This window comes from Gadus morhua, chromosome 3 (assembly GCF_902167405.1).
Source record: "Gadus morhua chromosome 3, gadMor3.0, whole genome shotgun sequence".
NCBI classification, from domain to species: Eukaryota; Metazoa; Chordata; class Actinopteri; order Gadiformes; family Gadidae; genus Gadus; species Gadus morhua.
Window position 1 is genome coordinate 6,894,174 of NC_044050.1, and position 18,623 is coordinate 6,912,796.

Here is an 18,623-nt window from a genome sequence, read left to right on the forward strand (position 1 = left end):
ACATTTGTACTTATTTTCTCACCCAATGAGAATCGATAAGAGAATCGATAAGGAATTTGGATAGATAAGCAGAATCGGAATCGGAATCGTGAAATTCTTATAAATTCCCATCCCTACTCACACACACACACACACACACACACACACACACACACACACACACACACACACACACACACACACACACACACACACACACACACACACACACACACAGAGACAAACACACGCAGACAAACAAAACTAATGTTCTTCAGAAGTAGACTAAAAGACTGTTTGCGATTTTCTTGTCAAGTTATACCAACAGCTTGTTGTGCCATCTTATCTGTTCGTCCATCACATGTAATGAGGACCACTTATTCAACAGGAATAAGGGGGAGCTGGGATTAGCGGTGGGTGCGCAGGTGACTGATGAGACCAATCTTTGCGCAGAAGGTTCTAGGGCAGTGGGGGCAGGGATGGGAGACGTGTTGGGGGTAGGGTTGTTGATGCGCAATTTCTTTCCTTTCTTTGCACTTTTGTTTTATGTTGGTCTCTTTGTGCTGCCCTGTAGGCAACTAAATGTATGTTACAATGTGTCGAGTCAGTTTGACAGCACACTGAGACCTGTGTATGGGATAATTGTGACTGAATTACAGTTGGCACAGGATGAACGTTTGTCAATAAAATAAACAGGTATTGATCTTACTGATGTGTCATTGTGTTTTGTGATGATGCCAAAGGTTGTGGTTTGCCAAGATTTTGCAGTAAATATATTATTGTGTTCGTATAATATACCTAAAACTAGACAATTTCTTACAACAAGACTTCCTAATCTAAGATTGGCTTTACTTATGAGATATTTAATGCACTTGATACAAGCAAATTCATCTTGTTTTCGACCTATTTCTGACTTTTAAAACAATACAAGATAATTCATCTAGTTTTAATCTTCTTGCTGACTAGTTTTGAGCAAGCATGGGTCTAACCCAGTTGGTTTCTAAGCAATAATTCTCCAAAACAAACACATATCTTAAAATAAGACAAGTAAACCTTGACAAGAACACTAAATTTATGTATTTCCTGCTTATAATAAGATTTTTAGGTTTCTTGTTTCTCAGATATTTTTTTCTTGTTTCAAGAAAACTTAACAAGTGGAATTATCATGATCCACTGGCAGATAATTTTGCTTGAAACAAGTAAATTTCCTCTTAATAGTGGCTATATTTTCTTGTTTTTTTAGAGCCATGTATTGTATTCTTTGGATAGATTTGCGATTTGTCTTTCTAAGCAAAATACAAATGAAACCCAAATGGAGGAATGCATCTGTGGGTTGGAATGGAAAACAAGGAACACATTCTTTTGTCTGCTGATTAACCTTAAAAACCTGTATGGCGACGCTGCAGAGCCAAAGCAGAAGTTCTTTGTTCCTGTTATTGGTTGTCTGCCATGAGAAAAGCATTGAGACTAGTCTCAATAACAGCAGATAGGCGGGTTGTTTACCAAAACAAAAGATTTATGCCATAAAATATTTACTTCTATGACATGTTAGGGGTCATTTGGATTTTATGGTATATATGCAGAGATTATTTCTGTGATTAATTTGTTAGACTCAAAATCGTGGCAGAGTACATATTATGTAATGCCTGATAAAGGGTCTTCAAAACATCTTTATAAACCTGTAACGGGGGTTCTGGTCAATTATCTGAAGGGTCACTGAAATTTCTCACAAATATTGTGCATTCATTAGTGAGTGTTGCATGCACCTTTGCTCTCAAAGTACAACATTCAACATTTAACCAACTGTTAATATATAAAAAAGATAACGCAAAACAGAAAGAACAGTACGAAATATAAATATACTGTTTACAGTATACAGCATAACAATACAATATAATATACTAATTTGCTAAATAAATTATGCAATAACAATATAAGAGGAAGAAGATTTAGGATTTAAATATAAATATAAATATAGTGCAAGGCAGTTCAGTGCATTGGCAATATGTTAACAACAATATTGGAATTTGAAATATACATGAGGTAGATGCAGAACAGGGTTGATAGCCCTTGTTCAGTGAAAGGGTGGGGGCTACTTCTGAGCGTTCAACAGAGTCACTGCTTTGGGAAAGAAGCTGACTTTGTGTAAGCTGGTTTTTGGCAAATCAGTGAAGGAGGTTGAACAGTTTGTGACCAGGATGTGACGGATCTAGGGCGATTATTGCTTCCCTTTTCCTTACCCTGGACTGGTACAGGTCCTCGATGGTGGGAAGTTCAGCTGCAATGTTCCTCTCCACAGCCTGTATTGTCCGTTGCAGTCTAAAGGGACAGCAATCCTTGAACAACCAAGACAGTAAACGATATGCATACAACAGTGTGTAGAACAACACTTAACAACATAAGTGAATTATGTGAGAATTGTTATATACGTTACATTCACTACAAGTACATTCAACCATGAAGATACTACCCAGAAATGTTCAGAATCATGCGAGTACATACAATTCCTCGAATAAGCCAAGTGCTTCATCACAGAAACTGGAGATAGAGAAAGTTATTTTAGTTTTTTTCAATTGTGCTGTGTGGTAGCAAAGACAATCCAATGTTCCTTGTTGGCTACCGGGTATTACATGTGTATTACATAGTGTTTAAAGACCTCACTAATACTTCATTCATACAATACAAGACGAGTGCATGTCACGCACAGTAGGCATACAATATAGCTCCGATGGTTGGAAGTATTGAGGCACAAACAATAAAAAACGTCATTGTACAAACTATAAAATAATTTATTGTAGAAACAACAACCTTATCTTCTTAATCAATGGATTTGAAAGATCAATGGGCGAATCTTTCTGCAGATGCTGTCATTCACTTTCAGCAGTGGAAAAAATATTCTATTGTGCAGTTAGTATAGCATTGTTCTAAAAGGGAGGCTGTGGTTTAGCCTGAATGCTACCCAACTGGTATCAACCGCCATTTGGGAGATGATGAATTGCATCACTGCTGGTAGTATTGGTTTATATTACTTAACAACATAGAAAGCCAGACTAGCTGCCTTGTTCATCTAAACAGGATTAATGATTGAATATTTGCTCTGACATATATGTGCTCTTTACAAACAAACATCAACCAAACCAGGTCTGAGGCACTGTGCCCAACTGAGAGTGAGAGCTTATGTTGAATGTTGAAAACAAAACTAAATTCATCAGTCATGCATCCAAAGAGACTTCTACTCAACTAACTAATTTCAAAGTGTCCAGCCTTTATAGCACTGCTCACATCCCGAGGGTGTGTTGACACGGCTTGCTAACTTAACTACCTTATACAAATATTTAATACTAAAACTAAATACATTTGTATAATATTAATTGTAAATACTAACATTGTGATATCAGTCTTTAAACAAAAACACAAACACAATGTCACAGTGAAATCAGTTTCTGTTAATTAGTTCTTTAGGTAAAAACAAATCAGCTGACATTTCTGAATGCTAAACAATATGCTTTGTGTGTGCATATACTGTATGTGTGGGCCTTTCTGTAACTTCATTTATTGGTTTGCAAAAATAATAAAAACATACATTAAAAATGTATTTCTTAACTAGATATCTGTGTAAGAACATTAACATTTAATGTTCCCTAAATGGTAGGGCTAATTGAAAGAGTTTGGAAAAGGCTTTCAACGGGATGGAGTCAGGACCGATCCACAGAGAGCCACAGATTTTGAATTTGCAAGGTCGGGATGGTATTTCAAGGATACACATACACTGCTAGAAGTACACATTTGCCCCTGCTCACATACATTCACACACAGATGCTGGTTACAACTCGCTCTTCAGGATCAGTTAGATCAGGGGTGTCCAAACTTTTTTCAAAGGGGGCCATATTTGAAAAAATTAAATACCTTGAGGGCCGAATGCCTCTCCCGTCATATCTTTGGACCATAATAAAGTCGACCTTAATAGAGTTGACCTTACATTTATTAACTGATGAAAATAAAGCCCAATCAAGATAACTTAAATGTATGACTTTATTTTAAATGACATACTAGTTATTTTCCCTTAACAATTGTAGCTCAAATTACATTTTATAGTGGATTTGATTTATTTTTAACCTGTAAAAACATTGCTTGCTCACTACATATATCTGCATACATCGCATATACTTGCTCAGGATTTTTTTCAAAAGAATGACTACCTTTACACCAGAGATTTTGGCAGTCACTGACCAACAATTTTATTGTAAATAAATGTTTTGCAACAAAGAGGGAGAATAGCCTTGTATATACAAGGCTATTCTGTGAGCTTCGTGCCCACGTTAAAGAAATGTGCATACTCCAGAACCCTTTTGCTGCCGACATTAATGACACCCTGCCTTCTCTTCAATTTGAACTGGCTGAGTTGCAGACCTGCGATGTGCTGAAAGACGCATTCAACCCCAACTGTCTCATAGAATACTATGCTTCCCTCCCAAACGAGACCTTCCCCAACATAAGAAAGCACGCAATGAAGATGTCCACAGTTTTTGGGAGCACATATATCTGTGAGCAAACTTTTTCACACATGAAGCTGATAAAAAATCAGACGAGATCAAGACTCTCAGATCAACACCTGCATCAGTCTCTGAGACTGGCTGTAACTGGAATGGAACCTGACATCAATCTCCTCACCAGTCAGAAGCAAGCCGACAGCTCACACTGATATGGTAAGCCTGCTGATTTCAATATCTATGAAAATGAAAAAATGTCAGTGTAGTGCTCTTTTTATAGGCAACATGTTTCCTGAACATTGATGTCACAGACAAAATGAGACTGCAGCATGTCATACAGGGCATTTAGCAGACGCTTTTATCAAATGGGACTTACAACGGCAGAGTCAACCGTGCAATGCGACAGCCAGCTCATCAGGAGCAGTTAGGGTTAAGTGTATTGCTCAGGGACACATCAACTTTCAACTAGGAGGAACTGGGGATCGAACTGGCAACCTTTCGGTTACAAGAGCACTGCTAGATTTAATACATTTGTATTAACACATTTGTACTTATTTTCTCACCCAATGAGAATCGATAAGAGAATCGATAAGGAATAATCGATAGATAAGCAGAATCGGAATCGTGAAATTCTTATAAATTCCCATCCCTACTCACACACACACACACACACACACAACACACACACACACACACACACACACACACACACACACACACACACACACACACACAGAGACAAACACACGCAGACAAACAAAACTAATGTTCTTCAGAAGTAGACTAAAAGACTGTTTGCGATTTTCTTGTCAAGTTATACCAACAGCTTGTTGGTATAACTTCATCAGATTCAAATTCATCAGTCATTTTATTTGTTATGTCCTCCCCCCCTCTCTCATTTCGGTCTATATGTTTTGCTCAGAGAGGATTGACATGAAGTGTCCCCAGAGCAGAAATAAGGCTATACGGTTACTTCCTGAAAATATACGACGGAGCCCTCCCCTTCCCTCCAATCTAATTTCCTTTCGATAAACTAATTACTGAGCTTGTTTCGGTGCAAAGTGGAAAACCATGAAGTGTGAGATCGAAAGCGAGAGCGAGACCTCTTGGTTCAGACAGTGCCACAAGATCGCGTCTTTCAACGCGCTGCTGCCTGATAGGAGCAGGAGGCACGCCACATGGTCTCGGTGGTTGTCATTACGAAACCGAAACTTAAAACTCGGTTCAGCTTGGTTTATACCGAAGGTGAGCGAGTCGACCAAGGTAATGTATTCGACTGATATTCTTATTTTTTTATGTAATATCAACGGAGTGAAGAGGTACTATCAGAAATAACATTTCTAAAGGTTGCTCTTTAGTGGGGTAGGCTATAGCCTCCAGCAAGTCTGGATCGGGTAACATTGGACGGTTGTATTCTTCAAAAGACTCACAAACACACAGCAGGTGTGTATGCAAGGTTAAGGTTAACAGGCTGCGTTTGTGTAAACGGCTGTAGGCCGTGTCCGGGTTCACATACGCAGGCGACCGCGAACGCAACAATATATTTGTAGACAGTTCCTGAAACAGATAGCAGCTGGAACGTGGATTAAAGTGCCGTTCTCGCACGGATATCGATAGCAACAACAACTAACTCGTTGTGTATAGCGTCGATGCGGTGTCCTAGACTGTCCTCAATATACTACACCCGTAATATAGTGAAATGTGTCGAAGAATCCGATTACGGGATAAGTCAAAACCGAATATCCGGCGAATATCAATCCTGCCAGGCTGCTACTAACTTTTACCCGCGCTATATTTTCGGGCGCCATAAAGGTTGGGGACTATTGAAAGAGTCTGGCTGAATCCGAATACTTATGGCGCGTTTCCACTGCAGGGTGCGGAACGGATCAGATCGCCAAGGTGCGGGTCGGGTCGCGTTTCCACCGCCAAAAGTGGGCGTGACCCGGACTTTGCCGTACCCGTTCCGGCCCCATTCTCGGGACTCCTCCGTTGCGGTACCCAAAACGAGACCAGACGCCTGAAAGGGTCCCGTGAAATTCTAGCCCCCCTCCGTTGATTGGTCGACAGAATCGTCACTTCCGGGTGACGCGGGGATAAAAACAAACAAACAATAGCCTCGAGGTATTATTCTTTACAATTAACATGTCGCGTAAAAAGCTTGCTTGGGCGAACAAGCAGGTGGAGACGTTCGTCTGCATTATTGGGGAGGAAGACGTTGTTTACGATGTTTACGTAGCTGCCGCGGCGATCGACATCCGGCCTACCACCAAGGTTTATATGTCGGCAGTGGAAACGCGACCTCGGAACTGAGCTGGGCTATACCGCCCCCTCCCTACCGCACCTTTGCGATCCGATCCGTTCCGCACCCTGCAGTGGAAACGCGGCATTAGTACATACTATTTCTGTTCAGTGTCTACTACTTGACGTTACTACACTTGACAGTCGTACGGTCTACAGCTATGGGTAGAACGCTTCCGAACATCGCCGAAACTCCACCGGATGTTTGGAGATGACGTATCTCCCCTCAGATGCTGGCAAAATTACCTTGATAAGTTACCTGTTTTCCGTCTTGTCATCGTTGCTATTAAATTAAAAATGTCTCTTTTTACTTAATTACTTACTTTACTATTTTACTCTTTTTAATGTCTCTTTTTTTCGCCGCTTTCTATGACGTCTTTCTGGTGGTGTCGGGTCAGCCATCTCTTCTTCGTTCGTTACCAGACTCCGGTTGCATTGTGGGATAGCGTAGTGAAGTCCGTTGTTTACTTTGGCGGTAGTACGCATTCGGAAACGTCTTCCGTACTACACAATGCGTACTGAGTATTCGGACGCGCTATATTTTTCGCGTACTACAAAATGCATACTATATAGTAGTCGAGTATGAGTATTCGGATTCAGCCTTTTCTCTGTGTGCGCATGTTGAGACGAGCAGAGCCGAGCGCACCACAGGCGAAATGATTACATGAGATTATATGGATGTGCAGTGGCGGTTCTAGCAGTAGCGTGCGGTGCCCCTTCATTTCGGTGGGGCAGAAACTGCTGGCGTATGACCACACCCACAATTTATACATATTTTTAACATGTATATTTTGAGCTACATCAAAACATGTTAACTAAACTAATTGTGAGTAAGAATTAAAAATAAACTAATAGCCTAATGTTACTGCAAGCTTTTGAAGTGCCATCCACAACACTCGTCATATGATAATTCTAATGCTAATTAGAATAGCCTATGTGCAATGGAAACACCAACTAAGCTAAATTATATTTAAAGATTATAATTATAAACTTTATTTTACTTTAAAATCAAACATTTAGTTTGTACTTTGAGACCAGACATTTACAAACTTAATTAAATCAAGTGTTAGGAACTACAGTAACACGTTTATGTGCAAGAACAATAAGTCCCTTACGAAATTAAATCATTTTGTTTACCTTCGTCTCTTGCGACAGGAGAAATCGTGGCTCCTTTCTCCAAGAGTAGATGCTGAGCTCTCATTCACCCAGCAGCAGCACCAAAGTGTTTGGTTGCGCCCCTCTAATTTACCCGTGTAGAATGTTGCGTCGCATTAGTTATGTAAAATCAGTAAAATCCTAATTGTTCTAGTTGGTCAGCACAGGGGGGGCCAGGGACATGTCTACAGGGGCAAGGGCCCCCGTAGGCCCCCGTGTAGAACCGCCATTGATTATCTATACAGTCTACGGTATTATGCATTATTGCTCATTTGCTTAACGAGTCTAAAGGTGCTGCGTTATTTTTGCGTTAAATTACGAGATAGAACTGTCATCTGTGCACTGCCATAGTGAGGGTTGTCATCGGGGGGCTGGGCGGGCTGTTTGTTCATGTCAATCAAACTGAGACGAGGATGCAGGTTAAGGGCACGCCTACCAACAAGAAACAAAGCATGACACGTACGGCTAAGAAGAGGAAATGCAGCTACGACAATGCGAGACTCACCAAAAACGTGTCACTCAAAAGGAGGCTTCCCAGCCTATGCATACGGGAAAGTTTCATGTAAATAAGATATATTTTTATTGGTAGGCTGTTATTAGCTACTGAATCAACCAGATGGCAAAGCATTGTAATGTTATAAGCAAAGGGGCAGAATATAAATGTTTAGTTATTTTAGGCTACCTTGATGCATTTAGTATCCCACATTGTCCCATACAAACGTAGTCTTTGGGAGAATCCTGTTTCTTTGCTCCAAGCAAAATCTCAGCCCTACACCTCGCTGTTGCATGTTCACGCGCAGGGGAGCCGTGTCCCGAAAGCCATTTTAAGGTAGGGTAAGGGGTAAGGGGGAGGGCTAACATCCCCTCGAAGTTAAGATTTTCAATGGCCACCCTTGCAACGCTTCAGTTGTGACTTGCTCCCGCAATACCTTGCGAGAAAATGGAAAATCATGAAAAATCCTAGGCAAGATGGCAGACGATAAGATGCGACAGGATCGAAAACCACAAATGTAAGTGTTTTATATGTTAATAATCATTCAATAAATTATGATGACCATTGCATTATCATTACGCCGTTTGAATGTTACATAGGCATTTTCTTTATAACAAGCAAACCCACCAAAACTCCCGGAGCAGAGCTCCCGGACTCATACCGGGGAGCTTCCGGCTGGGCTGCCCGCGGTCGGGCTGCCCATGGCAGCCCGGCCCCGGTCCATGGCAGGGAAGCTGCCGGGCCCAATGATATCTATGTGTTCCATGTTCTAGGGACTCAAGGTTGATGATAAGCTTTAATTCCCTGCCAAGTAATCCTATAGTTAGTTTTAAAAATGCTTATTAGCCTGGAGAATGGTCGATCAATCAGTATGTTTACATGCACAGCTTAATCCGATTAAAGCCATAGTTCGACTATGCTCCTCAATTGGACAACTGCAATATTACATCCATACAACTTATCCGATTTCGCTTGTCCGTTAATGTGCCGATTTTTGTCCGAGTTAGATTGGTTAAAGGTGTTTACATGCATGTATACGCACTGTGTTCTCGTTATTTTTTATAAACCAATGTTTTTTTTCTAGAGCTGTCAGTTAAACACGTTATTAACGGCGTTAACGCAAACCAATTTTAACGGCGTTAAAAATTGTATCGCGCGATTAACGCAATTAATATTATTATTATTATTTTTTTTTCAAACTTTTTTTTTTTCTTTCTTTGGCTCAAAACAAAGAAGCAGTAGCCTGACTGCTATGTTCAACTGACATTTGTTCAAAGCAGTCGTTTAATTGCACCATAGGCTCTTTTTTTGTATCGTCCTGTTTTGATCAGTATATGCCAATGTTGTTATCAATAAAAAATCATTTGCACAAGGCAAGCCGATGCACTTCACCATGTTGATAAGAGAATTAAAATGAGAAGAATTATGGGACAAAAAAATCAAGGGATATTTAGCATAGAAAAATTATTTGCGATTAATCGTGAGTTAACTATGACATTAATGCGATTAATCACGATTAAATATTTTAATCGCTTGACAGCTCTAATTTTTTCATTTATTTTGGTAGAACTATCTATCTATCTATCTGTCTGTCTATCTATCTATCTATCTATCTATCTATCTATCTATCTATCTATCTATCTATCTATCTATCTATCTATCTATCTATCTATCTATCTATCTATCTATCTATCTATCTATCTATCTGTTATTATATTGTACATAACATGTGGTCATGCAACCAAGTTCTGCCATATAATTCCTTCTTATTTGTTTTCTTTCAGGAGATCATTGAGGCTGCTGCCATCACAGAGCCCATCCCTCCACCACCTCAAGTACCTCTTCTGTATTAAGCCCCCCAAACCCCAGGAAGATAAAAAGATGAAATATCCACTGATGGTTTAAAACCGACCGAGTTATTGAAAAAATGTGATGGTTGATGCCTTTTTGTAATTTGCAATATTAGTTCCATTATATCACTGGTTTTTGTTTGTATGATATTTATGTTTTACATGGATGGCATACTACCTCAAGTTCTATGTTTATTCTGGTTTTTTATATTATGTTGATCTTGTATAATGTTTGATCCAATATAAAGTGAAATATAGCAGTTTCTAACAGATTGTGACCATGAATAATATTCTTATCTAATCATACCATGTTTTTCCATGTGGGTAAGGTCGCATTCCTAAGACATTCAAACTATACAGTAACATTCCAGAGAAGGATATTGTATCAAAAGATTAAAAAAATTGAAATAAAATAAAGATCAAAAACCCTGTCAATGACTACTAATGACATACTGTTGGGTCCTGATAGAGTTGTCGTCCCATTTCGTAGGGTTTGGGGGTAGAGTTAAGGGGTAGGGTTAAGGTGGAGATTTTTGTTGAGCGCAGAAACGAGATTGGGCCTTTGTCCCTCATCTGGTGAATTGGGATCTGGTCACCCTACGAGTTACGGGTTGCCTGGAACACAGTTCCAGGAATGCAATTCCAGGCAACTCCGTAGTGCTCTATGTTTACATGCCCGCGCAATTTTTTTAAAGGCATACAATGCATTCTGTCGTCTCATAACTTGCATATTGCGTAAACTAAGAACCCTGATATTACCAACTCAGTTTGATTATAATAAGGAACTTCAGATTAATACATTAAACAGACATTACTGAAAATACACACAAATTATATTTAAAGGTTAACTTGGCTCATATAATTTGTATTGCTATGTGTGTCGGCCTGTATATTTTATAGAAAGTTTGGAAATAGGCTAGTCTAATATTCAGCTTATATTTTTTAAATTGCATAAAATTCAGGCATGTTGTATGTATCCATTTACTGTATTCATATTTCACAAAGTGTGGAAATGGGCAAGCCTTATTCAGCTTTTTAATGCAATGTATAGGCCTACTTACATCGATTCTCAGCTGCACTGGTAAGGGAATTTGGAGAAAAACAAGAATGTGACTATGGGGGAAGAAAGTCTAGTGCATCCAGCTGAAGCCTGGCAATGTTAAACGTGTGTATCTTGTGGACCAACAGATGGTAGAAACATAAAGAAGAAGGCTAAGAGCTGTGTGATAACCCTACAGAGATCATGGCCTCCTTTGGTGCGTGCTTACTGTCCCTGACCCTTATCTGCGCTATCATTGCTGGAACCTCCGGTAAGTTGGTACATATACAAAACTAACTTTATAAATGAATATAATAAATATATAAAATATAATATTTTGATATATATATTGTATAAATAATACTCTAATTGGACCATTTATCTTTGCAGAATTTGTGCAACTGAAGTGTAATGATAACAACAATGGACGGTTCGGCCAACAGTCATTATTGGAGTGCATTCTGATTCTTTCAGAAGAGGCAACAGATGTACAGATAAATAGGATTATTTGGAAGAAAAATGGAGCCGAGACTGCTTTAAGATTAGATTATAAAAGAGGTTCTACCCTTAAATCTGAACCACGCTTTACATTGGCTCAGCGATATAACATCCACTTTGATGTCTCGATGCTGGTGACCAACACCCTGATGGCAGATCGTGGGAACTACACGTGCATAGTGGAGACCAATAGAGGCTTTTGTAAGAGCTCAGCCCCCCGCCTCCGCCTCTCAGGTAGGTAATCGCTGGTAATAAAATATAAGTGGCCAATACTTAATCTGAATATTTATATAATGTGAACATTAAACAAAGTTTCCTTTAGCTTTCAATAGTAGCTCCATATAAAAAAGAAGGTGAGCAGAGAGAAACTGAAAACAGCTTGAGAATCATGTGCGACTTATATTTGATGAGCATAGAAATCCCCCTTAATTTACTTTTCCATTTGCTTTAAATAGCTTTGCTTTAAATAACTTTTACTTTCAGTTACTTGAGCTAACAACAACCAGATAAAATACTAGCCAAACAGCACTTATCTGTGTCATACAAATTGTACTAGGTGATATGTAAATGCCCTAATAAGTTAATTAATTCACCCCCAAGTTATGTTTTCTCTTTGCAGTCCCATATAGCACTCCAAAGATCAACCGCAGTAGGAACCCTAACCAGAACGTCGCCATGACCCTTTCCTGCACCGCTACTGGCGGTTATCCAGAAGGGAAAATCCTTTGGTTTGACGAATATGGAACGGATTGGTCCCCCAGCTCCCAACAGGAAGCTATCAAGACCACAGATGGACGTTTGAACCTCGTCAGCAAGCTGGACCTGCTTTCAGGCTCTTCATTCTCCACGTACACATGTGCAGTCCACAATAACAGAGGAGAACGGGAAGGAGAGACCCAGTATAACGTTTCGGATCTAGACCCTCAGTCAGTCCGGCATGAAGGTAACCAATGGTTCTCCCGGAGTCCTTCTCTACCTTGGTCTCACGTATCAGACAGATTTAAGAGACTGAGAACGTGATTTTTCTTTCATTTTTTTGGGGAGATTTTAAACTTTCGTGGTTTTCAATTTTTTTGCTGAAAAAATAGGCTACCTGAAATAAATTGCCCATTTTTATTTATTGGCTTCTAACCCCACTACCGTCTCAGCTACTTTTTACTGTCTATGCGCAGTGGAACAGTGGTCATACAGCGCGGTTCGGTCCTGCACACACCCAGACTCCTGTCACATCAGCTATCGTCATGATCTCTATAGTAACGCTGGTAAACATAACCAAAATTTGCGGGTTAACAATTCAATAACCAACACAACACAATTAAACGTGGCCGATAGCAAGAAAAAATAAATAAATTGTTTCATAGCCCGTTTTCCTCCTTCCTCTTGCTGTTGTTCAGTTCCAGATGCTCTGAGAGTAGTCTCCACGAAAAGACTGTTGCATTTCAAATACTAAATATATAGGCCTAATTAGACCTCTGCGTGCGATCTGTTTTCGCGGTGGCCGCGGTTCCTGGGCCGTTCATTAATTTGTTCACGGGGCACGGCGGGAGTCGCGGGAGATGCGCGAGTGCCGTGGCCCAACCCAGTCTCACGGAAATACGTGACACTGTCGCATCACGTCATTTAATCTGTTCATTCGTGATCTGGGACATGCAATTTCAATTTCTCCGTGCCAAAAGCACAAATTTCTAGCTCATTCTAAAAAGAAGAGATGAAGCAGCCACCTTTTTTTCTGCCGCGGTTTGCCTACAGTGCAGCGCACCTACATTAAATATATCCGTGAATTGTCACAATTTCTCAGAAGCAAAGATGAAAGTAGAAACGGGTCAGATGGTTAGAAATGTGTGCTTTTTGGCACGAAAGAATTGGCACGACGGGGGACGTGCCCCCCCCCCCGTGTCACTCTGGAAGATTAATTGGGTTTATTACAGTGATGGAAAGTGCTGTTAACGAATCAGAGGTGATACATTTGCACGTCATGAATATTCATGAATATTCTTTATATATTTTTCACCAAAACCAACTCAGAGGGCATTCATTGCTATTAGTGACCACCCCAAAATCAATGAAAAACTATGCATTGACACCTTTAAGCAGTATAACACGATTGTGAGTGGCGTTTTTAGGCCCCATGAGGATCAGGTTAAAGTCAGGGGGGCATTGGCTCAAAAAGGGTTGAGAACCACTGTTTTATACCTACACTTAACTGCAACCGTGGTTTGATGGGTTTTATTCATGCGATGTAATTAATTTGAAATGGTCGATTTATTTTATTAGTGATGCACAATCAAAAAAAGATGCTACGCACACTAAACTGATTACATGCCTTTTTTTGCAGGAAAAACACAAAAGTCAGATTTGGCATCCAAAATCGTCATCCCTGTGGTCATCATTGGATCTGTGATCATTGGGCTGCTGATAGTCCGTCTTCTAAAACCACACTGTCAAAGTAAATACTCTTGTTTTCCAGAAACATATTATAGGCTAGCCCAACAGTTACTAACGGTGTTCTGCACAGCAGTACATATATCAACTAGGCTTGGGCTTGTAACCTGCGATTTGCTGCTTGACGCATACTATTCCATCTCGTTAGTTCTTTTTATGCGCTTGTGTGATTCTTCCTCATGATATTATCTAAACTGCAAGGGACAAGCTATCAAGATTCACTCCAGAGCCAACGTGTCTCCGCATGCTGACTCTTGACTTTTATGACTATAATGAGGCTAAAGTTATCCGTTAACAAAAAAATGACAGATAGCAATATTAACACAAAATAAGTATTATACGTTAACGATGCATGTTTGATTATATTTATTTATTTATTTATTTTTGTTTGTCTTACACACAAATTAAAATGGGTGGTAATTTTCCCATTGTGACAGACTGGTTGCTACAAACTGACAGTGTTATGGTCCTTTGTCTATGAATCCCTGTTAGAAATGACAAAACAAAAAGTTATTTGAGAAATAACATGCTTACAGTATCATATCTTGTTCACAGGTTCCCATCAAGCACTCCCAACAAACAACGATTGTGGTTATGAAGGTGGGTTCATTTGATTTGATTTATTTCAGTGAAAGAAGGCATGTGACAACTAGGTTCTCTTTGTTTTTAACAAACAACCCAAGACCAAATAAGCTTTTTACTGTGTTAAGAATATTAAATAAATGGGGCAAACTTTCAGCAGTGGAAAAAATAGTTCACTAAAGGTCTTTGTCGTACCAGCAGTGAATTTCATCAATGCTGGTATAAACAATCTGAATATCAACTAACTGCCAAGTTAATCATAACAGGATTTCTGTTAATTATAACAGGATTTTTGGTTGAAGATGTATGTGCTCTTTGCAGATGAACTTCAAACCAAAACCAAGCCTGAGGGAGAATACAGCAGCTGTGTAACACCCCAACCCTCAAATGTATGTAGTGTATAGTTAAAATCTATACAGCAACAGGTTATTTTCAAATGCAGGAGAGGAATTATGAATCAAGGGGTATTTGTGCGTTGGAAAATAGAACGGTCGGCTGTAGGCAGAACGACAGGACTCTGGTCATTTGTCTGGTGGAGGTCAGTTATGTATTTTTCGAACTCAGGGGTTCAAAACCCCTTATAAGACAACAGGAGAGCTATGATTGACAAATTAAACATCGAGGACGCATCGTTCTCTGATCACATGCCTAATGTGTTTGATGTCACTCTATCTAACCCCATGTGTACAGTTAAAACCCCAGGCCGTTTTTCCCGTTATATTAACTCCCACACTGCAATCCAGTTCTCTGAAATGTTAAAAAAAACTGCATTCTCAACTGCTGATAGGCTTCCCTCCAACCCAGATGAATTGATTTCCCTCTTTCATTCCTCTTGCTCAGACATCTTAAACTCTGTAGCCCCCCTTAAATACAGGCGGCCCAAACTGACATCCCAACAGTGGTTGGATGAACCCACCCGCTCTTTTAGACAGGCCTGTCAAATAGCTGAACGAAGATGGTGGAAGAAAGACCATCTTCCTGTTTCTTTTGACATTTTTAAAAATGCATTGGTGACTTATCAGGCAGCAGCCAAAAAAGCCAGAGCCAAACATTTCTCTGATATTATAAATAAACATTCCCATAGACCCCAAATTCTGTTTGGTACCATAAACTCCATTATCAACCCCCATGTATCCCCAGATGCTGACCTATCCACTGACATCTGTGAAAAATTCTTAAAATGTTTCACTGAGAAAATTGAAAACATCAGATCCCAGTTTAACCCCTCCCCATCTGACATTACGCCTGGCTGTTCAGGTGCTACAGTCATTTTTAACACATTCAAACAAGTTTCTTTAGAGGAGCTTAGGGAGATAGTCTCACATATGAAACCCCCATCTTCCCCTCATGATGTTGTCCCCTCCCATATCTTTAAGGACACTTTTGATACAGTTGGCCCAAGTATTCAAAACATCATTAACTCCTGCCTAGCTTCTGGCACAGTCCCTTCATGTTTTAAGCATGCGGTCGTCCAGCCTCTGCTTAAAAACACAACCTGGATGCTAAGTGACCACTGCAACCTTTTTTAGATTTAAATGAAATATTAGAACCCCTTCAGTCAGGCTTTAAAACACTCCATAGCACTGAAACAGCTTTGTTAAAGGTGACAAATGATCTGTTACTCACATTAGATTCTGGTGAAAATGCTATCCTGGTTTTATTAGACCTTAGTGCTGCCTTTGATACTGTGGATCATAACACTCTTCTGACCCGCCTTGAACAGTGGGTTGGCATTAAAGGCACAGCCCTCGAATGGTTCAGCTCCTATCTGAAACATAGGACTTTCTCAGTATCCATCAGTCAGTTATTTTCATCCACTGCTCCTGTCTCCTATGGGGTCCCACAAGGGTCCATCCTTGGACCAGTCCTCTTCGGCCTGTACATGCTCCCGCTAGGAAACATTATCAGGAAACATAACATCTCATTTCACCTCTACGCAGACGACTCTCAGCTGTATCTTCCACTGAAGTCTAAGGACTCTTTACAACCTCTCCTGGACTTCCTGGAGGATATTAAAGGCTGGATGGCAACTAACTTCCTTCAGTTAAACAGCAATAAGACAGAAGTCATGATCTTTGGCCCTCCCAAATCAAAACAAACTTGTGTCAGCAACCTAGATCACCTTGAACCTTTTGTCAAGTCCCATGCTAGAAACCTTGGTGTCATCCTTGATTCAGAGCTTTGTCTTGACAAGCAAATTTGTGCTGCTGTCAAAAACAGTTTTTACCAGTTACGCGTAATTGCCAAAATCAAACCTTTCCTGTCTCCTAAAGACCTTGAAAAAATCATCCATGCCTTCATTACATCACGGCTGGACTATTGTAATTCCTTATACATAGGCCTACCCAGTCCCTACTAAACCGCCTTCAGATGGCCCAAAATGCAGCTGCAAGACTGCTGACAGGCACTAAAAAACATGACCACATCACACCAGTTCTTGCCTCCTTGCATTGGCTTCCTGTTCATTTTAGAATTCAGTGGCACAGGAGGGGAAGCACACAAAAATCAATAATATAACCAATTTATAATGTATCATTAAACACACACATTAAGTGTAAAGACAAAAGGTTGCTTTTTGCGTTCAATTTTTTATAGGATAGGAGATCCTAGAATCCTCAGATAGTTTACTATCTGAGGATCCTATCCTCTTGAGGCCCTCCTGACATCACACGTTCATATTAACGGGCTTGTCACATGAGAATAACATCATCCAGACTGCTGAAATGTGTACACCTGATTTACTTATTGTTGATGAATGATTCCAACTGATGCACGCTCTTTGCTACATTTCAATACAGATTTGATAAATAAGTACAGCACGCAAATCACATGGAATTATAATTTCACTAATCTCAATGTGAAACTAAGACAGTCATTATGTTGGTAGGTTGATATATATATATTTTTTTAACGGATTGCTTTTTCTTTCAGTTTGTGTTGTTAGTTTTGGTTTACTATAATCACACCGGTTGTGACTACTTTATGGCATGGGCCCAACTCTCTCCACAGCTCTCTGCATGATAATTGAACACTTGTCGTTCGGTGATCAACGATTCAGCACAAAAAGATTATTATTTTTTTAAAACTTTTTTGGGGGATAGTGCGCAGGAGGTGTGCATTTAGTCATTTTTATCAATGTCATCAACTGGTCTCATGTTAAAAGCATTATTTGGTGCTAATAAGTTGAATAAAGACTTTCAAAAAACAGATATCACAAATAAATTTGCCACAAATGCTACAGGCCAGTAGTTTTTAATGGTGTGCCTTCGAGGCCATGCCATTTTGTGGGCTTGAAGACATGATCCTATCCTTGTGAGACCATCCTGAGGTCACAAGTTCATATTAACGGGCTGGTCAGATGAGAATAACATCATCCAGACATACCTACTGTGTACACCTGATTTACTTATTGTTTATGAATGATTTCACGTGATGCACGCTCTTTGCTACATTTCAATAAATATTAGATAAACAGTACGTTCAGACTTCACTTTTTCCCATTTGATAACACTTACATTACATCGAATAATAATGAGATACTAATCGCAATGTTTGTCATTATGTTTGAACCTCCATAAAGACTCAAAAGGTGTATGTGAGTTAAATGACAGATTATTCAAATTAATCAACTGCACCTGCGTTTAATCACAGCTGCTTAAACAGAGGAGATGGACCTAAATGCAAATAACGATAAAGGTTAGGGTTAGATGCAATCTAACCCTAAGAGATGTGAGACTTTGTTTGCATTATGTTGGAATAGTAAACCAAATTAACTCCCAAATCAATATCAATAATAT

The 18,623-nt window shown here is 39.7% G+C and overlaps 1 protein-coding gene across 2 annotated transcripts; it reads left to right on the forward strand.

Moving 5' to 3' along the window:
• Positions 1-5,565: 5,565 nt before the first annotated feature.
• On the forward strand, positions 5,566-18,303 carry zgc:174863 (butyrophilin subfamily 2 member A2). Of its 2 annotated transcripts, none has more exons than XM_030351294.1 (8): positions 5,566-5,714; positions 11,454-11,575; positions 11,695-12,036; positions 12,422-12,745; positions 14,138-14,248; positions 14,800-14,844; positions 15,148-15,215; positions 16,767-18,303. In XM_030351294.1, exons 2-8 carry the CDS (start codon positions 11,509-11,511, stop codon positions 16,791-16,793), a joined length of 984 nt encoding a protein of 327 aa, XP_030207154.1. In that variant the 5' UTR covers positions 5,566-5,714; positions 11,454-11,508; the 3' UTR covers positions 16,794-18,303. The 2 variants fall into 2 exon arrangements, with proteins under 2 accessions (XP_030207154.1, XP_030207153.1); XM_030351293.1 differs by having other exon boundaries at positions 5,567-5,732.
• The last annotated feature ends 320 nt before the right edge of the window (positions 18,304-18,623 follow it).